The following is a 17221-nucleotide window of genomic DNA, read 5'->3' as shown; positions in this document are numbered from 1 at the left end:
CTGTCCCCAACCGTGCCGGCAGCCCCGCCCCCACAGCGCCAGCCCCGCCCCCACAGCGCCAGCCCCGCCCCCACAGCGCCAGCCCCGCCCCCACAGCCCCGGCCCCACAGCGCCAGCCCCGCCCCCACAGCGCCAGCCCGCCCCCACAGCCCCGGCCCCACAGCGCCAGCCCCGCCCCCACAGCCCCGGCCCCACAGCACCAGCCCCGCCCCCACAGCCCCGGCCCCACAGCACCAGCCCCGCCCGCACAGCGCCAGCCCCGCCCCCACAGCCCCGCCCCTACAGCACAAAACCCGCCCCCCACAGCACCAGCCCCGCCCCCACTGCCCCAGCCCCGCCCCCACAGGATCCGCACATGCGCAGAGTGGCTGTGAGGGGACAGCTGCTGCGGGGACACGCGCACGCGCAGTGTGAGCGGGAGCGCGCAGTCTTGTTGCCGAGCTGACGGTTGGGCCGGAGTGAGCGCGAGAGAGGCTCGCGAGCGGGCGATGGCGGCGCGGAAACGGGACGGCGGCCCCAACGTGCGCTTCCTGGAGGCCTCGGACACGGTGGCGCAGCTGGACAGCCTGAGGGCCTGGCTCGGCAAGGCCTACAAGAAGGTGAGCGGCCGCAGGCCCCGCACTCCGACCCGAGCCTCAACTTTGTTTGTTTGCAAATGGCGGCGGCTGAGGAGAGCCGACCCTCACCAGCCTCACCCCCCGCCCTCAACAGCCTCACCCCTCACCCCCGGCCCTCACCCTCAGTCCCTCACCCCCCCCCCCTCACCCCCCGCCCTCACCAGCCTCACCCCTCACCAGCCTCACCCCTCACCCTCACCCTCACCAGCCTCACCCCTCACCCTCACCAGCCTCACCCCTCACCCTCACCCTCACCAGCCTCACCCCCCGCCCTCACCCTCAACAGCCTCACCCCCCGCCCTCACCCTCAACAGCCTCACCCCCCGCCCTCACCCTCACCAGCCTCACCCCTCACCCTCACCAGCCTCACCCCTCACCCTCACCAGCCTCACCCCTCGCCCTCACCCTCACCAGCCTCACCCCCCGCCCTCACCCTCAACAGCCTCACCCCCCGGCCCTCACCCTCAGTCCCTCACCCCCCCCCCCTCACCCCCCGGCCCTCACCCTCACCACCCCCAGTCCTCTCCCCTCACCGCCCCTCCATACCCTACCACTCACCCCCAGTCCCCTCCCCTCACCCCCAGTCCCCTCCCCTCACCCCCAGTCCCCTACTCTCACCCCCCCATACCCTGACCAGCCCTGATCTTTCTTTCACCCTGACCCTCAACACACATGTCCAGACTATTAACAGTCCCCCCAACTCTCACCCTCCTCCCGAACCTCACCCTCTAGACTTCTGCCCGTAGTGTCTCACTGAGCCCTCCCGTTGCCCCCTGGGGGTAAGGGCACACACATACACTTGCACTTCACACTGCTTTTCTGTCTTCCTCCCCGGCCTGACCCGCTCCCCGGCCTGTCCCGCTCCCCGGCCTGTCCCGCTCCCCGGCCTGACCCGCTCCCCGGCCTGACCCGCTCCCCGGCCTGACCCGCTCCCCGGCCTGACCCGCTCCCCGGCCTGACCCGCTCCCCGGCCTGACCCCGCTCCCCGGCCTGACCCGCTCCCCGGCCTGACCCCCACCTTGGATTACGACCTGACTGTGTGTTGCTGTGTGTAATAATAATGATCCTTGTATTTGATACAGTGCCTTATCACGTCTTCTCGACGTCTCAAAGCGCTTCACAGAATATACTGTAAAGTGTAGTGACTGTATATCTGGGCGAAACGTGTGTTTGTTGTGGGGTTGGATGGTTGGGATTGCTTGTGTGTGAAGCTCTCTGTATGTGTGGGGGGTGGAGATCTGGATCTGTGTGTGAAGCTGTTTGTGTGGTTAGAGCGGGGGGGGGGGGGGGGGGGATGACGACCTATCTGTGTATGTGAAGCTGTATGTAGGTTTTGGTGGACAGGAACTGGCTCTGTGTGTTTGTAGCTGTATGTAGGGTTGTGTGTTTTTGGAGGGGTTGGGTGTGTGTGTGAAGCTGTATGTAGGTTTCGATGTCTTTTTTTCGGTGGAGGGAGCTGGCTCTGTGTGTGTGCAGTTGGATGTATGTTTGTGTGGTTTGGGGGGAGGGCTGACTGTTTGTGTGGGTGGGTGTGAGAAGCTGTATCTATGTTTGGGGGAGGGCTGACTGTTTGTGTGTGTGTGTGAGAAGCTGTACTATGTTTGTGTGGTTTGGGGGGAGGGCTGACTGTGCGTGAAGCCATACGCAGGGCAGCAGCTTTCTACACTATAAACAAATTCACGCACACAGGTGTTCACATTGTCTGAACGGCCATCTTCGGATATGAAGGGCAGACATTGTGTGTGTGTGTGCATTTGTTGGGGCGGCGGGGGAGAACTTGGCTGTGATTGGGGCGGGGGGGTCAGACCTGACTGTGTGTTTGAAGACTGTGTGTGGGGGGTCAGACCTCATTATGTGTGTGTTAAAAGTCTGGCTGTGTGGGTGGGGGGGCAGACCACATTCTGTGTGTGTGTGTGTGTGTGTGTCAGGAGTCTGGGTGGGGGGGTTCAGACCTGATGGTGTGTGTCAGGTTGGTGTGTGTGTGTGGGGGGGGTGCCTGACCTGATTCTATATATATATATGTGTGTGTGTGTGTTAGGAGTCTGGCTGTGAGTGTGTGGGGAGGGGGGTTGGGCACCTATAACCAGGCATTGGGGAGGTTCCCGGAGCAGCGCTGTCAGACAAAGAGACATCTGAACAAAGTGAGGGGGAGCAGACAGGCGGAAGCTGCTGGAAGTGCCGCCCAGCTTGCTGCTCTGTGCACATGGTGCTCTGTGCTCAGTGACTGCAATCCTCTAGCACTTTGTTTTGAATCCAAGGTGTAGAGGCAAGACGTGAAATGACACGTTTTATTGCTACTGAAGCTGTGCTTTTCCAGTTGGTGAAATATCTCCCAAATGATTTACTGGTATATTGCTATGGTATCCAATAATAAAAATCTCAATACACTGAGCTCCTGATCTGGAGTCCTGTAGTGTAGTCAGGGAGGGGGTGAGGCAGAGGGATTGTGGGATAGAGTTCCAGAGTGCGGGGCAGAGATGCTTCACACACCTCTGTTTACCTGCCAGGAAATAGTAATAATTTGGTCACTCATTCCATGACTTTGTGGGACGCTGCCGTGTGCAATTGGCTGCCGCATTTCACCCACAAAATAGTCGATTCACTTTACAGTATATTCTGTGAAGCACTTTGAGATGTCTCAAAGACGTGTTAAGATGCTCTTTCGAATGCAAGGATTATTAAAAATCAAGGACCACCCCATAGAAACGTCTCAAAGCCTGGCTTCACAGAGTTTCCTGTGCAGTGCAGTGACTAGTTTGTAGGCGAACACAGCAGACAATTTGCATACTGCAATGTCAGAAACAACCGTGAATGAGTGAGCGATATTTATCTGGGGCATTGTCATCCGGGATACCGAAAGAAACTTTTTTTGAGTTGTGCCATAGGATCTTTAACAGCCACCTAAGCAGGGCACAGATGAGGGCTTCAATTTAACGTCTCTTCTGAAGGACGGTGCCTCCCACAACAACAACAATTGCATTTATATAGTGCACTTCAAGCAGGGTAGCATCCCAGAGCGCATTGAACACTCTCAGGACTGCACTGGAGTGTCAGCCTGGACTGTGAGCTCAGAGTTCCTGACGTGGGGCTTTATGGTGGAGGACCCTCAAACACTATTTAACCAATAAATGCGTTACAACCTTTAAGACGGAGTTTGGCGTCTGGAAATTCTTGGTCAGACTTCCAGCACAATGTGTCCCAAGTGCTCTGGGACGCTACCCTGCATGGGGGCTCTATATAAACGCTTGTTGTTGTTCACTGGTCAGCAGCTCAGGCCATTTTGTGACATACGGAAGAGCCTGCACTTCCTCTCTGGCACTTGGATGGAGGAGCTGCGTTTCCTCTCAAGCATTGGGAGGGTGGGGGGGGCTTTGCTTCAACAACAACTTGCATTTATATAGCGCCCCTCATGCAGGGTAGCTTCCCAGAATGCTTGACAGAGGCAGAGCATGACGCCGAGCCTGGGGGAAGCGGAGGTGACCGTTGTCATGGTTGAATAGGAAGGTGCGATGTAAAGAAGGAGAAGACGGAAGGATCGAGGAAGAGTGATTCGTAGTTATGGGGTGTAATGGCTGAAAGTGCAGCCACCGACGGTGCAGCAGAGGGCATGAGGGGCAAGCAGGAAGCCGAGGCAGCGGGTAGTGGGTCGGGGAATAATAAAAATAATCCTTGCATTTCATATAGCCCTTTTTACATCTTCTAGGCATCTCAAAGCGCTTCACACAATATACTGTAAACTGAATTGACTGTATATTTTGTGGGTGAAACGCAGCAGCTAATTGCGCACAGCAGCGTCCCACAAACAGACGTCGATTGAAGTGACCAATTGTCTTGTGACATTGGCTGCCGCGGTTGCCTCTGTTTGTGACGTGGTTTGGGGACACACAGGTGATTCACAGGTAATTAATCAAGTGTCGTGATTGCTTTGTAGCACTGCGCTGTATGGAGGTGGGGCCTGTAGGTGGTTCTCGGCTCCTCGTGAAATGGATTGTGATATCGCTGTGCGGGGAAAGTGAGTGTGTTTCATGTGAAGGTGTCCCAGTGCAGGTTGTGGCTTTATAGCAACCGGACCTTGTGGGCCTGTTCTCTTCCTCTCCCCACAGCCCCTCTCTCTCACTTCCACGCCCTGTCATCACTCCTGCAACCCCGATTTCTCTCCCCGCCCCATCCCCTGCCTCTGAATGTGCTGAATGGAGACCGCTTGAAAGCGCACTTGCAGTTGATGCCCATGAGGTGGCAGTGCAGTACAGTAATGGCTAGTTTCAGCTCCACATTGGCAGAGGTCAGGGCTTCATGTGGGCTGCTCATTCAGCGGGGGGTCGGTTGGTTTCACTGCCTCGGGCTAATATCTGTCCAGCCCCCCCCATTGCACTGGAGTATTAAGCTCAAGTGCCGACATGGGCATTAAATCGATAATGACCTGACCCCCTCTCCCTCCTCACTTTCAACTCCTGCCTAAAGACCTTCCTTTTTGATCGTGCTTACGGTCCCCCTCCCCCAATTTAGGTATCAGGACTGCAAAGGTGTAGGTCACACTCCTGTGGGCCAATAACAGCTTGAACTTATATATAGCACCCTTCTCACAGGGTAGTGTCACAGAGCGTTTCACAGTGGCAGAGTCTGACCTCGGGACAGTCAAACATCATGATTGTTTGTGGGATCATGAGGTCTGTTAAAATGGCTGCTTCATTTGTGTAAAAACAGTTATTACACTGGCGGTAATCCCCCGTGAAGACGTACTTGAAGATGTTGCAGTGTCAGCACAATGTTGAATGTTTGGTTGCTAATAAATGGCCTCTCTGTGTGTTGTGTGTGTGTTCCCCAAAACTCTAGAGCACTCTTCCCCAATCACTCTGTGTTGCCCCTCTCTTCCCCTCTCAAGTTCCACCTGAAAACCTTCCTCTTCGACCGTGCTTACGCCCCCCTCACCCTCCGGCTTGGAGTTAGGCTCTGGCTCTGTTAAGTGCTCTGAGATGCCACCCTGCGTGGAGGGTGCTACATAAGTGCATGTTGTTGTTGTGTGTCAGTCTCTCTTTCTGTGTGCCTCTCTCTCTCTTTCTGTGCATCTCTTTCACTCTGTCAATCTCTCTTTCCCTCTCTCGCTCTCTTTCTGTTTCTCTGTCTCTCGTTTGCTCTGTCTTTCTGAATTCCTCAGGGTTCAGTCCTTGGTCCTCTCCTCTTCTATACCTACATGCTCCCAACTATGCGGATGACACCCAGCTCTGTCTCTCTGCTTTCCACTCTCGACTCCAGGACCACTGTGCTAAGAGAATGTCTGTCAGACATCAAGTCCTGTATGAGAGCGAACTTTCTACAGTTAAACCTCATGAAGACTGAGGTCCTCCTGATTGGCTCCCATTAGCGCCTGCACACCTCAGGAGCTGATAGCATCACCATCCATGGATGCACACTCCACCTTCCTGAGCCAGTCCGAAACCTTGGCATCTTGTTTGACCCTCAACTGTTCTTTCTACCCCACATCCATGACCTTCTGCCTTCCCCCACCTTGTAACATCCCCCAGCTCCGCCCCTGCCTTTCCCCTCAAGCTGCTGAAACCCTCATCCATACCTTTGTCCCTCACCCATACATTTGTTACATCGAGGTCCTTCTCCTCACCTTCAAAGCCCTCCATGGCTTTGCTCCTCCCTATATCTATAACCTGCTAACCCATATCAATCTGTCCACTCCGGCTGCTCCACGTCCCTGCCCATCAGCGGTCAGGCCTTCAGTCTCTCTGCCCCCATCCTTTGGAACTCCATCCCGCATTCCCTTTGCCTTGCTCCTTCCCTTACCTCCTTCAAGGCATGTCTCAACACTCTTCGACCGCGTTTTCAGTAACCTTCCTACATAATAAGGCACTATATCAAATGCAAGGATTATTATTATCCTTAACCTCCATCCCTCCTGATCCCAACCACATGCTTGGGTCCTCTTGACGTGAAAGGCGCTCTGTAATTGTAATTTGTTGTTTGTTATTATTGTTGTTGAATCTCTTTCTCTTGCTGTTTTCCCTCAGTGTGTGCAGGCAGATTCACCTTCAAACAAGACGTTGGCTGGGCTTGTGGTGCAGCTGCTTCAGTTCCAGGAGGATGCATTCGGCAAACACGTGAATAACGCGGCTTTAACAAAGCTCCCAGTAAGTGCTAACAACATTGCACAGTCACCCACTGCAGCCATGGGCCGTACTGCCACGCAATCAGCTTCTTTCTTTCCCAAATGGCAGGAGGGAAAGTGGGAATGGTCAAAGCTAATCTGCAGCAGTGCAGAGACAGTCAGCGAGTGGCTGCCTGGGCTGTAAAGGGTTGTCATCAGCTGTCTCTTAGCTTGTTAGTGAGCCACTCTGTCACAGGTACCTGGCACGGTTTGGGCTTTGATCTGTTGAGTTGGTTCTTATTACATTTAAACACTATTAATGCAACCATCGAAAGCAATTACATTCCCCTTTGTACAGAAGTAGCATTGAGAACTTTAGAATTTCCAAACCATAATCACAGCGTTAAGGTTAAATTGTGGGGAGGGGGGGGATGTAGGAGAACAGCTCTAAACTTCACATGGTGGGGGGAAAGAGTCATTTTGAAGTTTGCATTCTGAGCAGTTAAAAGACCAGGGAGGTGAGCAGAGAGGTGGCAGTGGGATTCTTAAAAGGTGGAACTACTAAAAACAAAACCTGGTCAATTCACTTTACAGTGTATCCTGTGAAGCGCTTTGAGACGTCTGGAAGACTTGAAAAGTCTCCAACTGCAAGGATTATTATTATGCAGGGAATTTCTCCCACTTTCTCCATTAAGTAACTACTATACCTGCTTTACACCCCAACAGATTCTGTCTGCAGCCTCTGGGACAGGCTGTTCATTCCCCCCCCCCCCCCTCCCCCAGTATAGAGATGTTTCCTGATCTCACTTAATAATAATAATAATAATAATAATCCTAGCATTTGATATAGCGCTTTTCACGTCGGGAGGACGTCCCAAAGCGCTTCACAGAATATAAAGTGAATTGACTGTATATTTGTGGGCGAACGCGGCAGCCAATTGCGCACAGCAATGTCCCACAAACAGTCGTAGATTGAAAATGACCCATTTATTATTGTTTTTGGTTTTGGAGGGATTATTATTAGGCTCTGTGTGGAGTAAGGAAACTTGCCCAAGGTTTCGCCCTCTGCCTGGAATTGAACTCAGGTCTCTCACTTGCAAAGCTAGTGCTCTAACCACTGAGCTACAGGACTCCACTGGCCTGGTTCTGTTAAGAACCTGCTCCTGTCAGAGGGTAATGTTGACAATCTACTTGTCTGTTCCCTTCAGTATTTTAGAGATTAGATCACCCATTAAATTAACCTTGGTCACCTTGTGGGAATATAACCCCAGATTACTGATCGGCATGTCACAGTTAATTATGATTGTTGTGCTGTAGCCTTAGCTCTGGGCATGTACATGTGTGTGTATATACACCCAGTGAGCTGCTCTGTGCAGCATTGTGAATCTCCATAGCTTGCTGGGGGCTTTCAACTGAAAAGGCAGTTTAATTGTGTTAATTGGGCCCCCCGGTGAGATAATAATAGCAAACCTTGCATTTGATACAGCGCTTTATCACATTGTCGAGACTGTCTCAAAGTGATTCATAGAATAGGCTGTAAATTGAATTGACTGTATATTTTGTGAGCAAAACGCGACAGCCAATTGCCCAAAGCAGCGTACCACAAATAGTCATGGATTGAGTAATTAAATTATTAGTATTTATTTTGAAGGGATTATTATCCCCGGAAAAGCAATCCGCCAATTGACTAACAAGTGAGTTACGACTTAATGCGAGGTAGACAGAGGCGTGTAGGGTAAAGAAACTTGCCTATGGTTTTGCCCGCACGGATTCGAACCCTGGTCCTCTCGCTTGTGAGGTGTGTGCTCTAACCACTACACTAGAGGACTGCACTTTCCAACTGAAAAGACACTTGTGTTACTGTGTTGTGTTACTTGGGCGGGAGATGGAGGCCAATTGTAGCTTGGGTTCCTGTGTGCCAGGCTGTGTGTTCAGCACATCCTGATCATATTCCCTGCTCTCGGCGAGTAATTTTTAAGGAAAGTGCCTTTCTCTAGATATGTGTAATTTTAAGATTTTTTTAAAGTATGCTGCAGATTGTGCCCATTAATACCTTTCATATAAACTGAACCGTACTGCCTGTCACTGTTTTCTGCATAATGTGGTTATCCTACAATAATTAATAATAATAATTAATAATCCCTTTGGATTAATTGAACCAAGCTGAGGATTTATTAAGTGGCTGAGGAGTCTGGTGTACTCTCTCTGCTTCCCCGCCCCCCCCCCCCCCCACAAAACAGCATTGCGATGGCCTTGGCCACGTAATATCATTTATGTTTACACAGCGCCTTTTCCACTGCTTTGGGCACCGAGCTGGGGGTGAGAGAGGAGAAAGATGGCAGATTTTCCAGATAAATAACCCACTTATTTCATGGAGTCCTGTAATTTAGTGGTTAGAGCACTCGCCTCACAAGCACCAGGACCTGGGTTCGATTACCCGGCAGGGCGAAATGTTGGGCAAGTTTCCTTACTCCACACATCTCTGTTCATCTAGCAGTAAATAGGAGCCCAGTTGTTAGTCGATTGGCAGATCGCTTTTCCGGGGATAATAATCCCTTCAAAAAAAATAATAATAATTTGGTCACTTAATCCACGACTGTGGGACGTTGCTGTGCGCATTTGGCTGCTGCGTTTTGCCCACAAAATATAGTCAATTGACTTTACAGTGTATTCTGTGAAGCGCTTTAAGACGTCTCGAAGATGTAATACGGCGTTGTATCAAATGCAAGGATTATTGTTATTAAAAATCCTCACACATGTCCCAGGTAACTTTATATCCTGTTTCTGGGCTGGATCATTCCAAGTGATCTGAGGTGGAGGCATGTGCAGTTTAGTGTGTCTCTTGCACAACAGTATTATTATAGTGAGCTACAGCTCTGTGGAGACTGACTGCATTGGCTAAGCTAACTCCAGCACTCTTGTGATATTTACAGAGTTGCAGAATTATATCTTATAAAAGAGAAACTACAGGGTGACCAAAACGTTGTGATACCATTACGATGTCCAATAAGTCTTAAAAGAAAGGATTTTTTTTAGGTAATAGGGTTGCTGAAAAATAAGGACTTTTTGATCATCCTGTATTTCCTCTAGTGGGGAATCCAGAACAAGGAGGCATAATCTTAAAGTTAGCTCGGCCATTCAGGAGTGAAATCAGAAAACATTTTTTCACACAAAGGAGTGGAAATCTGGAACTCTCTCCCCCAAAAGGCTGTGGATTATAGCTGGATCAATTCACATTATCAAGACTGAAGTGGATAGATGGTTATTAGGTCAGGACATCAAGGGATATGAGGCAAAGGCAAAGGCCTCATATTGGAGTTGAGGTACAGATCAGCCATGATCCTATAGAATGGTGGAATGGGCTTGAGGGGTTGAATGGCCTCCTCGTGTTCCTATATTTGTTTGATTCTTGGTGCTTATATTGTATTCCCTTGAATTTTTTGTGATGGAGTTTATAATTCGCTTTAACAATTCCATCTTGCTGTTTTACTTCAGGCAAAGTGCTTCCTTGACTTCAAACCTGGAGGAGCCCTGGGCCATATCCTTGGTGCTGCTTATAAATTCAAGAGTGAGCAGGGATGGTGAGTAAGTTGCATTCTGCAGCGTGGAATCGAGAGCCTTCAGCACAGGAGCAGCTCATCGTACAGCTTTCTGATTGAGCTATCACTTTAGTTCCCTTCATTATAATAATAATGCATTTGATATAGTGCCTTATCCCATCTTCCACATGTCTCAAAGTGCTTCACAGAATATACTGTAAAGTGAATTGATTGTATATATAATGAGCGAAATGCAGTAGCCAATTGCGCACAGCAGTGTCCCACAAACAGGTTTGGATTGAGTGACTATTATTATTTTATTAATGACTTCTTAATTACTTGGGAAATATTTTTATGAATCTTCGTTAATATAATAAACGCAACTTGTCTTTGCTGGCTATTGAACGGCCCGTCAGACATCTGATTTGAAAGCATTGCTGACAATCTGCAATAATTGTCCTCCCATTGAGATTCACCGAGGCTTTGAAGCTTCCTTCCTGCAGTGCAGGTCAAAAGAGAAATCTATCTGTAGGTGTGGGGGTGGCGGGAAACCTGAAGAACAATGGTTTCTGAATGGTATCAGACAAAGATGATAACACTGCCAGTAGTTTCGCACATGTAGATGTCAGCCTGACTCAACAACAGCTTGCATTTATACAGCGCCGTTCATGTAGGGTAGAGTAGAGTCTCGGTGCACTTAACAGTGATGGAGCCTGATGCCGAGCTGGGGCGGGGGGAGAACGAGGTGATCGTAAGAACGGTTGAAGAGGAAGGTCTTCAGGTGCGATCTGGAAGAGGACAAGGCTGAGGGATTGAGGGAGAGAGTTGGGGGGCGTTGTGGCTGAAAGTACGGTGGGCGATGGTGGAGCGGAAAGGCAAGCAGGAGGTTGGAACCAGCCGAGCGGAGGGTGTGGCTCATTGGTAGCACTTGGGCCTCTGAGTCAGGAGGTTGTTGATTCAGAACTCACTTCGCACTTTAAACTTGCATCATTCAGGCTGACACTCCAATGCAGTCCTGGGGGGAGTGCTGACTTGTCAGAGATTCGACTCCTGCGGGTTTGGTTACAGAAGGAGTCCTGTAGGCAAGTCATAAGCGAGAAGACCTGGGTTTGATTTCTGGGCAGGGCAAAACGTTAGGCAAGTTTCCTTACTCGACACAACTCTATTTACCTAGCAATAAGTAGGAACCCGCTTGTTAGTCGATTTGCAGATAATAATTTGATCACAGCACATGCTGCAGAACAATGCTGTGCCAATTGTTCAATAGTGATAATACTAATAATCCTTGCAGTTGATATAGCGCCTTATCACGTCTTCAGGACGTCTCAAAGCGCTTCGCAGAGTATACTATACAGTGAATTAATTGACTGTATATTTGGTGGGCGAAACACAACAGCCAATTGCGCACTGCAGTGTCCCATAAACAGTCACGGATTGAGTGACCAACTTATTATTATTTTGATTGAAGGAATTATTATCCCAGAAATATAATCCGGCAATTGAATAACAACCGAGTTCCTTACTGATAGCTAAACAGCCGTGTGGATCAAACGCAAGGGTTATTATGATTTCTTGTCTAATTCTTTATTAAATAAATTGTGCTAAATAACCATAATGTTAGCCAAAGTGTTTTCTCCAACTCATTTTTTCCCTTGTGAGTGTTGGAGATGTGGTTCAGGGCTGTTTGGTCTTTGATCCTCAAGACACCTGGGCGCATGATCAGTTGTTTTGGAGGTCTCGATGACACAACACTGGTCACATCAGTATTCTATTGTCCCCCCACACACACGTGCGCACACACACACACATCAGTGCGTCACTGAATTTACTGAAAAGTGACTTGACTGTATATTTTGTGGATGAAACGTGGCAGCCAATTGCCCACAGCCCACAAACAGTCGTGGATTGAGTGACCAAATTATTATTTATTTATTTTGGAGGGATTATTACCCCCGGAAAGCAATCCCCCAATCAACTAACAACCGGGTTCCTACTTACTACTAGGTAAACAGGCATGTGGGTTAAGGAAACTTGCCCAGTGTTTCTCCCCGCCCGTAAATCGAATTGAATCCGGGTCCTCTTGCGCAGGCCACAGCCCATCGCCTGACTTGTAAACTTTAGGCATGAGTTTTATATAATTAAATGGCTGAACACCCTGATCGCTTGGTGCTTAATGTAGTCACTGCTCTCTTTTAGGAGGAGATTTGACCTGCAGAATCCATCCCGCATGGATCGCAATGTGGAGATGTTCATGACTATAGAGAAGACCCTTGTGCAGGTAAGGGCAATTGCTGTTACAGGTGATTTTTCCAGTTTCTTTTTGTCAGTAGAGTTGGCTTTGATATCTCTCATCTCCCATACACAACAATGGGCATTTACACAGCGCTCCTCACACAGACCACTGTGGTGGAGCACGACGCTGAGCCGTGGGAAGGGGGAGGTGGCCGTAGGTACAGTCGAAGAGGAAGGTGTTCAGGTGTGATCTGAAGATGGTGAAGGAAGGGGCAAGGCGGAGAGCTAGAGGAAGAGTGTTCCAGAATTTCAGGGCGTAGTGACTGAAAGCGTGGCCACTGATGGTGGAATGGAGGGCACGAAGGATATGCAGAAGGCCGGAGCCAGTTGAGCAGAGATAGTGGGTTGGGTTGTAAGCAGATCGGAGAGGTAGGGAGATGCCAGGGTGTGAAGGAATTTGAGAATGACCCACCCTGCGTTTCACAATGGATATTTCCTCCTGGATTTAGCATCTGATTACGTGGGCGTCTCTCAGGTCCTCACGCTAACTTTATGTTCACTGATTGTTGGTAAATCAGCAGCCGCAACGACCCTCGTAAACAATAGGATAAAATACAATTGTGTTTTGGGATACCTATGGCTGAGAAATCAATATTGGCCAGGACAAAGGGAGACTCTTTGGAGTTTAACCAGCTGAAACCGTTTAGCTTGCTATTGAGAGCACTATCTGGCAAGCTTTCCATTGCTTGTCCAGCTAGGGTGACATGTTAAAAGCTGGGGTCCCACTGTCAGTTCAGGTGGATGTTAAAGATCCCGTGACAAAGAGAAGGGAGTTTGTCCTAGTGCCAGATACTCCAGATAAAGTATTTGGTTTATGGCGGTTTGGGGGGCTTTGCTGTGCAAAATGCCTGCTGGGCTCGCCTACAATTAGGTACTGTACCTGTTGGCAACTACCATTGCTTTGAGACCCCGCTTACTTGTTGTGTCAGCATTTTAATAGAGGTGATCAAAATTATGAGGGGTTTTGATAGTCGATAGGGAGAAACTGTTTCCTCTGGCAGCTGAGTTGATGTCCAGATGATACATTTAAGATAATTGGCAAAAGAACCAGAGAAGAGACCAGGAGACTTTTTTTTGCCCAGAGAATTGTTATGGTCTGAAATGCACTTCTTGAAAGCGTGGTGGAAGCAGTCGATAGCAGATTTCAAAAGGGAATTGGAATAGGTATTTGAAAAGGAAGAATGTGCAGGGGTTAGAGTGGGGGAGTGGGACTAGTTGGTAGTTCTTTCAAATAGCCAGGCAGGCACAATGAGCCGAATGGCCTCCTTTGTGCTGTATGGTTCTATGATACTTTGTGTAAAGATTATTATATTACAGCGTTTCCTTTCACTATGCATGCTCAGGTAAAGCCATGTCTGCCAAGCTTCTTCCTTAGCACAAGGATAACAATAACAGCAACTTGCATTTACACAGCGCCCCTCACGCCGGGTAGCACCGCAGAACGCTTGACAGTGGCGGCGCACGAAGCTGAGCCAGGGGGAGGGGGAGGTGACCCTAGTCATGCTCGAATAGAAAGGTCTTCAAGGTGGAGGGATGGAGGAAGAGTGTTCCAGAGTTTTAGGGCATAGTGGCTGAAAGTGCGGCCACCGATGGTGGACATGGGTGAGGACGGAGCCAGTCGAGCGGAGGCAGCAGATATCTCTACCCTCTGATTCCTGCTGTGTGATGATAATAATAATCCTTGCGTTTGATATAGCGCTGTTCACATCTTCTAGACGTCTCAAAGTGCTTCACAGAATATGCTGGTGCCCAGATCATTCCTCTGTCTGCCTGGCCACTTCTAGTGGCTTTTTGTGGGTCTTATGCGGTGGTTCATATTGCAGGTCGGGTGTTGTGTGTCGTGGGACCGCACAATCTGTTAATATGCTGTGAAATAAGTCTGATGAATTTAAGCCCTTCCTCCCCCTGTGCTGTTCTGTATTGTATTATTGATGACAAATTGGATGCTTGTCTTGTGCCTCAATCAACACACTTGACTGAGAAGGTAATAGGAGGGAGGAAGCTGTGAGACTGTATGAAGTTGGGCTGAATGATCCGATTACCTGCTGTATCCGTAACTGTAGGCAGCATTGCTCTGACTGATTGTGTTACTTTTTGCAGAATAATTGTCTAACCAGACCCACAATCTACCTCATGTCTGATCTTGACCAGAAGCTGGCAAACAAGTTGAAAGATATTGTTAAAAGGCATCAGGTAATGCATCCTTTATACCTTGGGGGTGAGTTGATCGTTTGTGTGATGTGATTGGGGCAATTTGTGTGTGTATGACTATGGGGGTGCACGTGTATGTGTGACTGGGTAGGTGCGTGTGTGTGGCTGTGGGAGAGGGTGGGGATACTTGTGGCTGAACAAAGGAGATTTCCCCCGGATCTGTCCCCATGGTTGTGCTGTGCTGGGCCAGGTGGTGAGGTGTGTGGGGCTGCACCACTTCCGCTCCTCTCAAAAGACTCAATTTTGTTTCCTCAGGGATCAGTTACTGATGACAAATCCAAAGCTTCCCACCTGATCTACCCCATCCCCAGCTCGTTGGACGAAGGTAAGGCTGAAAGCCTTGATTCCTACAAACAGTCACTACACCTTTCCCAGTGGTGCATACACATATGTGTGACTGTGAGAATCCTCCTGATGTGAAAGGTGCCGTGTGAGGATAATGATATAAACTGATCTCAACAACTTGCATTTACATAGGGCCCTTCTCCTAGGGAAGCATCCCAGAGCTCTTAAAAGTGGCGGAGTCTGACTCCGAGCCGGGGGGAAGGGGGAGGTGACGGTAAGCACGATCAAAAAGGAAGGTCTTTAGGCGAGATTTGAAAGTGAGGGGGCAAGGTGGAGGGATTGAGGGAGAGAGTTCGAGAGTTTTGGGACGTAGTGGCTGAAGGCACGGCCACCGACGGTGGAGCAGAGGGGACGAGGGACAAACAGGAGGCTGGAGCCAACCAAGTGGAGGCAGCGGGTGGTGGGACTGGAGGGTAAGCAAATCGGATAGGTAGGGCATGAAGTGCCCTCATAGCGAGGGCATGAAGGGATTTGAAAATGAGTGAGAGGATCTAGAAATTAAACCATTTGGTAATTGGTAGCCAGTGGAGCCTGGCAAGGACTGGTGAGACTAGCCAGGAACAGGAGTAGGCCATTCAGCCCCTCGAGCCTGATCCGCCATTCTATTAGATCATGGCTAATATCAGTATTGGCCGAGGGTAGGTATCGAGCAGTAGGGCGGAGGGGTTGTAGTAATGCAGAAATGAAATACAGTTACACAATTTTAATTGTAGGATTTTCTATATGATTGTTATGGGTTATCTTTCTGGAAGGGAAACACAAAAATATTGCTTGTGTGGTCCGTGGACGTTTCTCAAGTCCGGCATCATGTCCTCAGCAGCCAAAAGACTGGACACCCCCCCCCCCCCCCCCCCCCCACACGAATTACTGGACTGGTTTAACATCAGTTGTTAAACTTGTTCTCAGCCAAAACACTAGATGGTGCTGATAACTCAGACTCCAGCCTTGGTTGGGAGAAGTGGTCAGTATACACGGACACAGATCACAGTGTGTGGAAAATCTCACATCGCACCGGTTACCATCCACTATCCACAAAATCCAGCTGATTCCAAACTCCACCACTCGCACACTCACCCGTACTAAACTCCGTACCCCCATCACCAGTTCTCATCAGGCTCCACTGGCACCCTATCCCCGAACAGATTGATTTCAAGATCCTCACACTCGTTTTCAAATCCCTTCATGCCCTGGCACCTCCCTACCTCTCCGACCTGCTTAACCCCCGCCCCATTACCCGCTGCCTCCACTCGACTGCCTTCAGCCTCCTACGTGTCACTTATGCCCTCCCTTCCACTACCGGTGATCCCGCTTTCAGCCACTACGACCCAAAACTCTGGAACACTCTTCCTCTACCCTTCCCCTCCCTCCAACCCCATCTTCAGGTGGAGCCTGAAAACCTTCCTTTTCAATCATGCCTACGGTCACCCTCCCTCCCACCCACCCCACCCCCCCCCCAACTTGGCATCAAACTCCGCCAGTGGTAAGCGCAACAAGATGCTATCCTGCGTGAAGGGCACTATAAATTCAAGTTGTTGTTGATATGGAGAAAAGGCGGGTAAATGGAGCTGAGGCATAGATCAGTCATGATCTGATAGAATGTTGGAAGAAGCTCGAGGGGCTGAATGGCCGATTCCTGTTCCAATGTTCCTAAACTGAGGTCCAGTGTGTGCCCGTTCAGGTGGATATTAAGGATTCTGTGGTGCAATTGAAAAAGAGAAGGGAGTCTCTCTCTCTTGATATCTTGGAGACCTATGCTATATCATGTAGTGCCCACAGCACCAGGCAGTGCCCAACGGGTTGCAATCTCTATCCCTCAGCAAGAAAAATGCCGTCCAGCTCAACTAGGCTGTGATGTTTATGTCCATGTGGAGTCCTGTAGCTCAGTGGTTAGAGCACTCGTCTCACAAGCGAGAGGACCCAGGTTTGATTCCCAGGCAGGGCAAAACCTTAGAGAAGATTCCTTACTCCACATGCATTTGTTTACCTAGCAGTGAGTAGGAACCCAGTTGTTAGTTGAGTGGCGATTCACTTTTACGGGGGTAAAAATTCCCTTAAAAAAAAGTCGATTCACTTTATAGTATATCCTGTGAAGCGCTTTGAGACAGCATGAAGACTTGATAAGG

The 17221-nt window shown here is 49.7% G+C and overlaps 1 protein-coding gene across 1 annotated transcript in view; it reads left to right on the top strand.

Annotated features, from left to right (window-relative positions):
* Positions 1 to 384: 384 nt before the first annotated feature.
* smarcc1a (SWI/SNF related, matrix associated, actin dependent regulator of chromatin, subfamily c, member 1a) overlaps positions 385 to 17221 on the top strand; it is a 52693-nt gene continuing 35856 nt past the window's right edge. The window contains exons 1-6 of the mRNA XM_042331731.1: positions 385 to 599; positions 6635 to 6754; positions 10207 to 10292; positions 12447 to 12528; positions 14643 to 14735; positions 15009 to 15078. Coding sequence (XP_042187665.1) covers positions 489 to 599; positions 6635 to 6754; positions 10207 to 10292; positions 12447 to 12528; positions 14643 to 14735; positions 15009 to 15078 — 562 coding nt within the window. The 5' untranslated portion in view covers positions 385 to 488. The remainder of the gene's footprint in view (positions 600 to 6634; positions 6755 to 10206; positions 10293 to 12446; positions 12529 to 14642; positions 14736 to 15008; positions 15079 to 17221) is intronic.

Source organism: Callorhinchus milii, unplaced genomic scaffold (assembly GCF_018977255.1).
Source record: "Callorhinchus milii isolate IMCB2004 unplaced genomic scaffold, IMCB_Cmil_1.0 Scaffold2, whole genome shotgun sequence".
Classification (NCBI taxonomy): Eukaryota; Metazoa; Chordata; class Chondrichthyes; order Chimaeriformes; family Callorhinchidae; genus Callorhinchus; species Callorhinchus milii.
Note: the sequence above shows the minus strand (reverse complement) of the source record. Positions and strands in the feature narration are given on the sequence as shown.